Source organism: Lucilia sericata, unplaced genomic scaffold (assembly GCF_015586225.1).
Source record: "Lucilia sericata isolate MDLA Ls3-8-SP2 unplaced genomic scaffold, ASM1558622v1 Contig000000F_arrow, whole genome shotgun sequence".
NCBI classification, from domain to species: Eukaryota; Metazoa; Arthropoda; class Insecta; order Diptera; family Calliphoridae; genus Lucilia; species Lucilia sericata.
Window position 1 is genome coordinate 140,287 of NW_023994042.1, and position 12,008 is coordinate 152,294.

Sequence of the window (12,008 nt, forward strand, 5' to 3'; positions counted from 1 at the left end):
TAAACAAATTGTTTAATAGTGAAACCTATCATTTGTTATGATAGTTGACAATGGCGTATATAAAAATGGATAAATTGCACTTTTTACCTTTAATATTTTAATGTTTTTGTAGATAGGGTTTTTTGTCAACAAAACCGCTAATTTTTGGTTGGAGTATTCCAATTTTTTGTGGGGACATTTGTTTTGATGCAATACATTATAATTAACTATAAAATCGATTTTGAATTTTTGGTTCAAAATCGTTTCAGGTGACGATATACTCCATTGAAAATATGTATAATTATACCCCACACCACCATACATAGTGGGGACAAATATATTGGTCCAACACCCACCGGCTGAAAATCCAAAGGCCCAAAGAAAAAAATAAACAAGTAATAATTTAATTTTATTAAACATTTTTTTAATTGTTTTTGTTTTTAGCGGTAAATTAAGTAGTAGGTAAATATATAATTAACAAAATGGGCAGTGGTATGTTTTGCTTTTGTTAACAAAAACAACTTGAATCTAATATAAAATCAAATATTAAAAAAAGAAAAAAACTTACAGATATGTATTGAAACTAAATCAAATGAAAAAAATATTAAAATCAATAGAAATACAATTAGAAGTGGAACGTGGAACATGGAATTACTACAACTTACACTTATTTAGTTAGAATTGATTTCTTGAATGATGATACAGAATTGTATGTTGTATATTTAGTCGTATTAGTATTATTTGTATAAAACTACATATAAAATAGTGTTTGGTAAATTTTAGCATTTACCATTGGTGGGTGCTTTGGGGCGACAGATCTTGCTGCGACCATTTGCACCATAGACTATGTTGCAAGAGAAAGTGAAATAACCGCAAGTGGATGATTTAGTATAATAGGTGGACTGGAAGTTTTTGCTATCTTGAGGAGGATTCTTCGAATTGTCCATGCTGCCAGTAACAGATTTTGTTACGGTGACATAACTGTCAGGTGTTCTTGACTTGTGTTCGGGTTTTTCGTCGGCAGTTATGTTTAGTTTGTTCTCGGACTTATGAGGTTCTAATGATTTGGTATGGAATTTTTTCTCAACATTAACAGTGCCACGGAAACCACTGGGTACAGTTTCGGTAGTCGTGCGTGAGGGATATGTTTGGACACGTCCATTTTGGTTTTGTACTACGTTGTATTTTTTGGTAGGATCGGCAACGGCCACCTGTTGAGTTTGAGTGGGTGATGTTTGGGTATGAGTGCGATATAATGCTGATGACTCTTGCTTTTTATCATCATTGGTCTTTGAAGCCATTTTAACGGGATTTTCATTGTAATAGTCTTCCTCATCTTCATATTCGTCAAAGGGTTCTTCTTCATCTTCTTCGTCAGGTAAGTTTGAATCATCATCTAATTTATTTGAGTTTGCCACTAAAAATAAAAATATATTTCGGTTTCATTTTTTATAAGAAACTCTTGAGAAATGCGATGGTTGTTTACCTTCTTTATTTGTTTTGGAAGCTTTTAGTTGCAAATCGGGAATGTCAGACTCAGATGTAAGAGCTGGATTATATACAGTATCAACGCGATCAGTTACCCTGTAATAAAAATCTTCAATAAGTTTCTAGACTACAACTCAAGCATAATTCACAATATTACGCATCAGTGTTTCCGAATTGGCTGATTGTGTTAAAGAGATCTCTATTTTGTTCGCGATAGGTTGCAACCTGTTCTTTCGTACCGGAAGCAGATTGAGCTGCACCATGATAAGAAACGCCATATCTAAAGATGAATTAAAAAAAAAATAATTTAAATTAAGTGATTCCAACTTGTATTCATAAAACTTTAATTATTACTTCGAAGTTCCCTGAATTTGAGACTGGCTGTTTCCAGAATGTACACCTGACTGTGCAGAGGCTTGACCACCGCCTGTAGATCGTACAATTTCACCATCCTGACCAGGTCTAAAACCGATTTGAGCTTGAGATGATGTTTGACCTGGACCACTTGACTGAGCATCAGCCAAACCACCTTTATCGTTAGCTTGTACCTATATTAAAATATATTTGGCATTAGCTTCAAATAATCAGTAGTAATCGCCATTGATATCTTACCTCACTCTGGCTTTGGTGGATTATACCACCACTTTGAGATGATGCCTTTGTTCCTCCAGTCTTTTCGTTTACTTGTACTTGTGCTTGAGACTGAGCAGCTCCACCTTGACCTTGAGATTGACTCATGGCGCCTTCGGCTCCACCGGTCACTTGGGAACTTGCTGAACGGTCACTATCTGAGGTCATAGCACTAGCACTGAACGATCCACTTGAACTGTAAGTACCCTGCACTTGTGTTTTAGCTGTGCCTCCATTCTTTTTACCTTGAGCACTCGCTGCGGCTTGTCCATTACCAATAGAAGATTCAGCTTGTGAGAAAGCATCGTCAGCACCACCAACACCAGCAACTAAAAAATAAAAACATATGTATGCAACCCTCATTAATTACTAAGATATCAAATTCTTACCCAAACCTCCAGATCCAGCAACTCCTTGTTGTACTCCGGAAGGTTGTACACCGCCAGGAATGTAGGTTGAACCGGGTTGAACAATTTGTTGGGGACCTTGACCGTATTCAGAAACACCTGTGCCGGTAGGTTGGCCATAACCAGTCTGGACACCAGCACCTGGTACTTGAACTCCAGCTCCACTTGGTTGTCCAGCGCCAGACGGGATTCCAGATCCTTGTTGTCCAAATCCGGGTTGGCCATATTGAGCACCAGTACCTGGTTGACCACCACTAATTTGATCATAACCTCCACCAGCTCCAGGTTGTTGACCATAAGTACTATCATAACCAGGACCAAAGCCTGTACCTTGTTGAACACCAACGCCTTGTTGAACTCCAGCTCCTTGTTGCACACCTACACCTTGTTGTACTCCTGCACCTTGTTGTACGCCTCCAGCAGGTTGGGGAACAAAACCAGCTCCAGGTTGGGGGAAACCAGATCCAGGATATTGACCAAAACCAGCTCCTGGCTGAGCACCACCTTGTTGACCAACTCCAGGTTGACCGGATACTTGTTGACCTATTCCTGCTCCTGGTTGACCATATTCAGCACTAGGTTGCCCACGTCCTGGTTGTACGCCAGTACCGGGTTGCACAAAACTACCACTTGGACGAACACCACCTTGTTGAACCGAACCGGGTTGACCGAATGTCATTTGAGGTGGTTGACCTAAACCAACTCCAGTTCCTGGTTGAGCTCCTGCACCTTGCTGTCCATATCTGGGAACATAACCGGGTACTTGTTGAACACCTGTAGGTCTTTGTGACACTCCAGTTCCAGGTTTTGTCAAACCTGCGCCAGGTTGATATCCGGCACCGGGTTGACCGAAACCAGCACCTGGTTGGGTTAATATACCTTGTTGACCAACACCATGTGATACTCCTGAGCCTTGTTGAACTCCTGCAGCCGGTTGGCCAAATGCAGTACCAGGTTGAACACCTACACCTTGCTGACCATAACCAGTTCCAGGTTGAACTCCTGATCCTGGTTGACCATAGCCAGCACCTGGTTGAGTACCAGGCTGAACAAAACCACCGCTAGGTTGAAGACGGCCCGGCTGAGCGCCAGTACCGGGTTGAACAAAACCAGCACCAGGTTGTACACCTGTTCCAGGTCTACCAAAGCTAGTACCTGGTTGAACGCCTCCATGTTGAACTCCAGTACCTGGTTGCACAAATCCACCACTTGGTTGAACACGACCATGTTGTACACCAACTCCTTGTTGTACGCCAGCGCCCTGTTGCACGCCGGGTTGGCCGAAGCCAGCACCAGGTTGGCCAAAACCAGCACCAGGTTGCATTCCAGATCCGGGTTGTCTGTAGCCGGCACCTGGTTGAACACCACCTTGTTGAACTCCTGTGCCTGGTTGAACAAATCCACCACTTGGTTGAACTCGACCTTGTTGAACACCTACACCAGGTTGACCGAAGGCAGTTCCAGGTTGTCCAAATCCAGCACCAGGTTGTGTCCCGGGTTGTCTGTAGCCGGCACCTGGCTGAACAACACCTTGTTGGCCACCTGCACCAGGTTGAACAAAACCTCCACTTGGTTGAACACGACCTTGTTGAACTCCTGTACCAGGTTGAACAAAAGCGCCACCAGGTTGATAAACACCTTCTTGACCGGAAGTAACACCGGTTCCTGGTTGACCATAAACACCTCCAGGTTGAGTTTGATAACCTGGTTGAACTCCACTTCCAGGTTGTTGACCAATACCAGCACCAGTTCCAGTTGTTTGTCCAAAACCACCACCCACACCTTGTTGGATTCCACCAGCTCCGGGTCTTCCAATAGTGCCTGCGCCAGGTTGTTGCATAATTTGTTGTGGTCCTGTGCCAGGTTGTACTGCTCCACCTGTTTGCCTTCCTGCTCCTCCATAGCCTGGTGCAAAACCAGGTTGTTGAGGATAACCGGTGGCCTGTTGGTCAGTACCATATTGGGGTACTTGCTGTTGGCCGGGAGCAAATCCAGCACCTTTAAATATGAAGAGAATCGTTAAAAGTTATTTAAATGTTTTTATGTATTTATTTACTTGGTCTATAGAATGTTCCAGGTTGTGTAACTTGTTGACCAGGAGCCTGTTGTCCGGGCTGTCCATAGGAAGGGATCTGTTGGCCGCTAGCACTTGGTTGACGGCCATCGATACCATATGATGGTACTTGTTGGCCACCAGCACCAGAAGGTTGTATTTGTTGACCTGCACCTTGACCATAACCTGGCATTTGAGGACCGAAACCGGCACCAGGATGTTGTCCTGTAAATTATTTAAGGAAATAATAACCTTAATGAATTCTACTTGAAAATGCCATAAGCCATTGTTGAATATATCGGACTAATTCGAAAATTTGTACTTAAATATTCCAAATATGTATATTGAATATCGTTTATGAGGATATTAATAACAATATACATACCCTCTTGACCTGGCAATCCAGGAGGTGCGATCAATTGTGGTTGTCTCTGTCCTTGTTGTCCCATTCCACCGAAACCAGGTTTTCCAACGCCTGGAAAATACATTATTGCAAATTTAAATATGTATATTTATTATTTAAACGATATTATAAATTAATACGATCTATCGATCTATAATATGGAACTAAGCTTTTATTTTCAGCGTCACTCTAATGTACGCATATGTATAATTAAACTAATACTATATATAACTGTGTATACCTGATGGCTGAACTCCAGAACCTGGACCATATGTTGTCCCTATTATGAAAATTAATATTATTTGATAATTATTTAATGTTTGTAATGTATATTAATACCTGGAGCACCTTGTTGTCCAATACCACCACTACCAGTAGTTGGGCCATAACCAGGAGCGTATGAAGTTCCTTAAGAATGATGCGGGCAGATGAAATGTTTTTCATATAAAGAATATTTATTCGATTAATTACCTGGTGCTCCAGCGTGTCCTGCACCAGGAGCGTATCCAGTACCAGGAGCAAAGGCTCCTCCCATGCCGGGTCTTCCAACTTGTCCAGCAGTTCCTGGAGCTTGTCCTGCATCACCAGCACCGGGAGCATATCCAGTACCTGGAGCAAAGGCTCCTCCCATACCGGGTCTTCCAACTTGTTGAGCACCAGCGGTTCCTGGAGCTTGTCCTGCAACACCAGCACCGGGTGCGTATCCAGTACCTGGAGCAAAGGCTCCTCCAATACCAGGTCTTCCAGCACCAGCAGTTCCTGGAGCTCCTGCAGCACCAGTACCTGGAGCGTAACCACCACCAATACCAGGCTGTCCCATTTGAACTGGTGTACCACCAATACCTGGACCATAAACACCACCTATGCCAGGACTACCGACTTGACCTACAGCACCAGTATCAAAAGCTCCACCAGGTTGTGTTCCAGGCATTCCAATTATCGATGAAGGTTTACCATCTGAATAAGAGATAACATTTCCGTCCAATCTAAGAGGGTCGGGAGATCCAGTAGAGTAATCTTAAAAATGAATAAAACAAGTATAATTTAATTTAAGAATAATATTTACAATTATGTCACAAATATATGGAGTATATAACATTAATTTAATGAAATTACAAACATGTTTAATTACCATAAAGGGGACTTCCGACACCACAGCCACTGCAGTCTCCACTAGAGAATTGACTTTGAGCTTGTCCCATACCATGGGTTCCAGCTGCAACAAAATAAAAATTATATTTTTTTTACAAAATTTTTCAAATATATTAAAAACTGCACATACAAACTGTAGATCTGGAACCATTTTCTGTAGCTTCAGCCTCTGCTTTACCATCAAGTTCAGGTTGTCCAAAATTTAAGTACTGAGATTGAGTCTGGCCACGTTTGCTATAGAATAATATTAATTTGTCATTTATTTATGCATATATTAAGAAAATATGAAAAAGAAGTCCTCAAAAAATCTCAGAATTAGAAAATATCAGTATAAGACATTCACAATTTGAGGACAAATTTATAATTATTTCGAATTCGTGTCAAACGGTACCAAGCAATAATTACGAATGAACAATCACAGAGAGGATTTGTCAGATATATACGGACTTAATGTGTAAAATATCAACTTACTAGCTTCTTTTGGTTCTTTGAACTTCATCAGCTGAATTCTGTAAAATAAAAGAAACATAAATTATTTTACAAAACTTTTGCAATACAAATACTTATTTAATATATTTAATTCTAATGTAACCTTGAATTATTTATACTAATTATTTAATTACATTAATATTAAATCATAATAATAATACATACTACCAAATCATTCTACTTGTTTAATATTTAATAATTTCTTAAGTTTTAAATTATTAAAAAAAAAACTGTGATTAAGTGTTTGAAATACTAAGTTCATTTCAAATGTCAACTTTATCAATAAGAAGACCTACTTTTTCTAAGCTATTCACGGATTAATTACACGCATCACTTGCTTTTTGTGTGTTTTTTTTTCACTGATTCAGTTTCATTGTTTTTTATTTCTTGTTCTAATTAATATTTTTCAAATATATATGACCTTGGTCTTTCTTTTTTTCGGCGCAGCATATTATTAAATTCTTATCATAGATCTTTGTAATTTCCTGTTAATTTTCAAATAGAAAACGGAAGTTTTCAAATGTTAGTGAAATGGATTAAAAAAAAAAATAAAAATTTTATTTTATTTTTCAATTAGTTTTTATAATTATAACAACTTTTAAATCGGTCCTTAATTTCACTTAACAGTCATGGGGTATTGTTTGATGTTTTTAAATTCCTATATTAGACCGAGTCATTCTATATGAAAAGCAAAATCTTGATTTTGTTACCCCTTTTAAAATATTGATTGAGAGGGATTTTAAAGCCACATCCAATGTTGTACAATATAAAAAATATACATTTATGTAAATAACCGTGTCCTTATGGTCAGATTCCAAAAGTGTTTTTTTGTACACCGTTATACAGAGGAACACGCCTGGTACCAAATTGACACCAAATTTTTCAATAACATCCGTTGTCAAGTATATACATACAACAACAACATGTAATGTAGACCACGCAACTTTGTCAACATTGCAACAATTCGTTGTCGCAATCTAAACTTTATGCACATCCGTTGTTAACAAACGTGGTAAGCTCACTATTTACAACGCATTTTGAGCTTACCACGTTTGTTAACTTTTAGACAACGGATGTGCATAAAGTTTAGATTGCGACAACGACCAGGTCCTGTATATTTTTTATTCCTGTGTTAGATGTATCTTCCAAAAACCTTTCAAATGATACTACATATTGTATATTAACTTAAGAAAAAAATAGTAAATTTAAAAAGTTGTCAAAGCGTGCAAAATAAGCTTTTTTTTGATGAAATTTTCGGATTTGGATTCCAAAATCTCTGGAGTGTACAAAAAATTTATTTCAACAGACAGACAGACATGGCCTTTATGACTCCGCTATCTATCTATTTCTATATGATCGGAAAATTATATTGTGGGAATTACAAACGAAATGAAAAACTTATATACATATACCCTTCTTACGAAGGTGAATGGTATAAAAATGGATGGACTAGTAATTGGGGCGTGGTACCTCCTATATGAATTAAATATAAAATTTCGTATCTTTGAAATTAATAATTAGAAATAGCGAAAATCCTCAAATTTTGCACTGTAGACATTGAAATCTATGGAGGGAATAGAAATAGGGGGCGTGGCACCTCCCATATGAATAAAATACATAAATTCGTTTATCTGGGAAACTGTTGCAGCTAGAATCTTCAAATCTTGCACGAACATAAAAAAAACTTTATTGTTTAAATATTAAGATAAATATTGTAACAAATAAACATTGTTGAGGTCAATTAATACCGAATACTACTTTAGTACTTAAGTAGTAAGCGGATTTCGAAGAAGTCCGTTGCAACATATAAATATCAAGTAAGAAAGTATAGTAGTATAGTTAAGAGTATATTTAAAATCTTTTTGATACAATATAACAATTTCGTTCTTTGTTATATCGGACTTTACCTCAATTCCTATATACATATTTATGATATTTATTGATTGAAAATAGTTTTAGTGGATTTATGTTAATTTAAAACAGTAATGGACGTTAAGGTAGGGAAGGGAATTTTGAATGAAAGCTATTATCATCCATATTAGAAGTATATCTGCATCTGATGCGCAGTGACTTAGGAAATGCATCGCAGAAATTATGATGCGCAAAAATATGGTAAAACTAGCATCATAAAAATACCTGATGAGATGAGTATTACGATTTTAATTTGTTTCATTAACATTAATTTCGTATGGATAAAAATACAAAATCCTATTGATAAAATGATTATCAGTTTATTTGCATCAGCATCGCAAACTAATTATAAGATGCAGTTCAGTTATGCATTTTCGAAGAGGTCATCTATACATGTGAACGTATTTAATAATCCAGCAGTTCAACAAAGAGTTAATATATTCGAAAAGACACCATTTTCACGTTAGTCTTTCGTCACAAAAGCTCTTCTCTGTAAACTAGAATGAAGACTGTCGTCAATTTAGTGTCGCCTTTGTAAGCGAAAGATAAGACAGTGGTCACTTTACAGTCCAAAGCAAAAAAGTTCATTGACATGCATTGTCTCTTTTGAGTTAGTTCAAACTGACTTTCTGTTTGTAATCTATGGAGTGTCGATTGCATTCCTTGTAGGACAAGCACATGTTAAAAAGAGTAGCCGGTAGCTAGAGGTAACTCTAAGAGGTAGCTTAAATAGGTAGTTCTGGGATATCCCGCGAACTCCTGGGATATTCTTACATTATGCCTAATCATTATACCCTACACCACTATAGTGGGAGGGGAATATACGTTTCAATTCAAGATATTTTAACAAAATTTTAACCATAAGAATTTTTCTGTACAAGGACGAAGCCTATTGAAAATAAGCGTCCAAAATTGACCATTAGTATTGCAATTTCCCAATTTTTGAGGCCATATTTATTTGACTCTAACTCCCATATAAGACTCTTTTAGAAAATTAGTTTTTCATCAATAAAATATTTAAATACATCGGAATTAAGGTAAAATTCAACATAAAAGTATCTTTATAAGAAATAACTAATTTCTAAAATGTACTCATGGTGTAGATTTTCATATGGTCGGCCATACCCGACTATACTTTTCTACTTGTTTTATTAAAATTAAACACTTACAAATAGTTGCGTTTTGAAATCAATCCTTTGTATCTAGATATAAATTTTTAAGTGAAACCATGGACTCTTTACTTGTCATTGACAAGTTTAGGTCGAAATTATATTCAAATATCTTGGGAGCGATGTTATTGCAGATATTATATCCCTTACACAAAGGGAAAAAGAAATATACACGACTGGTACCAAATTGACACCAAAGAGTTTAAAATTTTTCAATAACATCCGTTGTCAAAGTATATCCATACGTACGAAAACACTATGTAGCAACGTTGTCAACATTGCAACATTTAGGCAACGGTAGATTTCGACAACGAATTGTTGCAATATTGTCAACATTACATAGTGTTATCGTATGTATGTATATACTTTGACAACGGATGTTATTGAAAAATTATAAACAGTTTGGTGTCAATTTGGTACCAGGCGTGTACGTTTCATTTTCCCACTGTATAGAAACACTAATTTTAAATAAGTTTAAGAAATATTTCAAAAGTACATCTCCATTTGGGAACACTCAATCTATCAGAAACATGTATTAAAATCCAAAGGAACCAAAACAAAATATTTTTTCCAGACCAATGTAAATTGCCTAATTTACCGATTCTATTATGTTTTAAAAATTAAAAGTTCAGACTTTTTAATTTCTTCTGTTTTTTAAACATATTAACATAAATTCGAATATTTTAAGATGTTAAACAAGGGAAAACATCGTGCAAAATTAAAAAAAAAAATTAATTTGTAAAAATTTACACAACTTTACACACATAACTTTGAAATAATTTGATTTAAATATTATTTTATTTAACCCAATCATGCAAATAGTTACTGGTATTATTTAAGTTAAATTTATACAATTGCAGTGACAAAACATGATTTTGCATCTGATCGAATGATGACGGCAAATGTATTCCTTAGTTGCACCAACAGAAATTTTTTCACCAGTACTATAACAATTTTTTTCTTAACGGATTTAATAGTTTAACAAAAAATTCGAGTAAAATTTTATTTTATACGATAAACACAATAAAAATTTTCATATTTCATGTATGACGCGAATTCAAACACTTTAGTTTTTTGATACTAGTCTTAAATAATTTTTCTTAATAAAATGTACACTTTTTTAATTATGTTTAAGTTTATTTATAGACATTATTAAATATTTTTAATCAGTTTTCTATTTTTTTTTTGTATTTTAATCATTTTCACTTACAATTGATGCTCCATGTGAAAAGGCCACTAATAGCGCCACACCAAGCAGGCCCCAACGAAAGGGCAACATTTTTCTTGTTAATCCAAAAATGTATTTGAATTAACTTCTGAAATCACTTTTAAATACGATTAGATTTGTTTTATATTTTGTCGTTGCTAAGACACGACTTAATTCCACATAAAATGACAGCAAACTAGAATGAGATCGAAATGAATTAATACTTTTTAGCACAATTCTTTATATTTTTAATAATTTTATTTCTCAATTTTTTTATGTATGTATGTATTAAAACAATATATTATCTGTAGACATGAGATTAAACAAGTGTCGTTAATTTTAAAACATATTTTTTATAGCTTCACTTATTTCTTAATATATATATATTTTTTTAATTTTAAAAATTTTTTGAATTATTTTCTGTTGTTGAAAGGGTTTTATTTTCATTGTTTTAAAAGTTTTTATTATTTATTAATTTCTTTTAAATTAACATCAGTTTTAAATAAGTAAAATAAAAACAAATTGAAATTATATCTGAAATAAATCCTTTTTTATGTTTTTGTTTTCTCAAATTCCGACATTTAGTTTTGATAAGCTTCTTTTTTTCAAATAGTGTTTTTTCTATGTATAGAGATACATAATAATTATAATATTACTTTTCAACGCAGGAAATTGTAACGTTTTCAAATGCTTCCGATCGCGACAACTGCTGGATTCCAAATAACGCACAATATTCAAAAGAACTAAGAGCTATACTTAAAAAATATTGAAATTTATTCAGAAAATAAATTAAAACTAAAACAAAACTATAAAAAAAGACATCAAGACACAATTGCACACAGATACTTTTTCTTGATCGATCGTATGTATGATCGTTTGTATATGTTCGTTCGTTTTTTTTCTCACATTCAAATGAAATTCAATACAGACCAACAATGAAACAACACTGATGTACATATGTATGTACACATGTATTTTGTCGTTGTTTTTACATTTCGATTACGATTAAGTTTTGTTGTAATTTTTACATTTATACATAGTAGGATCCATGAGAGCTCCACAAATAATTACAACAATAAACACAAATACATACAAAACACAGATACATAGTTTTGTTTGT

General features: G+C 35.2%; 1 protein-coding gene across 1 annotated transcript; it reads right to left on the bottom strand.

Moving 5' to 3' along the window:
* Positions 1-381: 381 nt before the first annotated feature.
* LOC119604079 (fibroin heavy chain) lies at positions 382-11,667 on the bottom strand. The gene is made up of 16 exons (XM_037956552.1): positions 11,545-11,667; positions 10,892-11,084; positions 6,584-6,621; positions 6,243-6,346; positions 6,093-6,176; positions 5,432-5,977; positions 5,300-5,368; positions 5,202-5,240; positions 4,943-5,032; positions 4,561-4,782; positions 2,487-4,502; positions 2,080-2,426; positions 1,822-2,015; positions 1,625-1,747; positions 1,466-1,563; positions 382-1,396 (listed from the first exon to the last, which is right to left on the bottom strand). The coding sequence occupies exons 2-16, from the start codon at positions 10,958-10,960 to the stop codon at positions 759-761; spliced, it is 4,677 nt and encodes a 1,558-aa protein (XP_037812480.1). The 5' UTR covers positions 10,961-11,084; positions 11,545-11,667; the 3' UTR covers positions 382-758.
* Positions 11,668-12,008: the final 341 nt, after the last annotated feature.

Coding starts and splice junctions, on each gene's coding strand:
- LOC119604079 (XM_037956552.1), bottom strand. CDS start 10,960: ATGTTGCCCTTTCGTTGGGGCCTGCTTGGTGTGGCGCTATTAGTGGCC. Junction 6,622..10,891: donor TTTCACATGGAGCATCAATT/GTAAGTGAAAAT, acceptor TTTATTTTACAG/AATTCAGCTGATGAAGTTCA. Junction 1,748..1,821: donor CAAATTCAGGGAACTTCGAA/GTAATAATTAAA, acceptor ATTCATCTTTAG/ATATGGCGTTTCTTATCATG.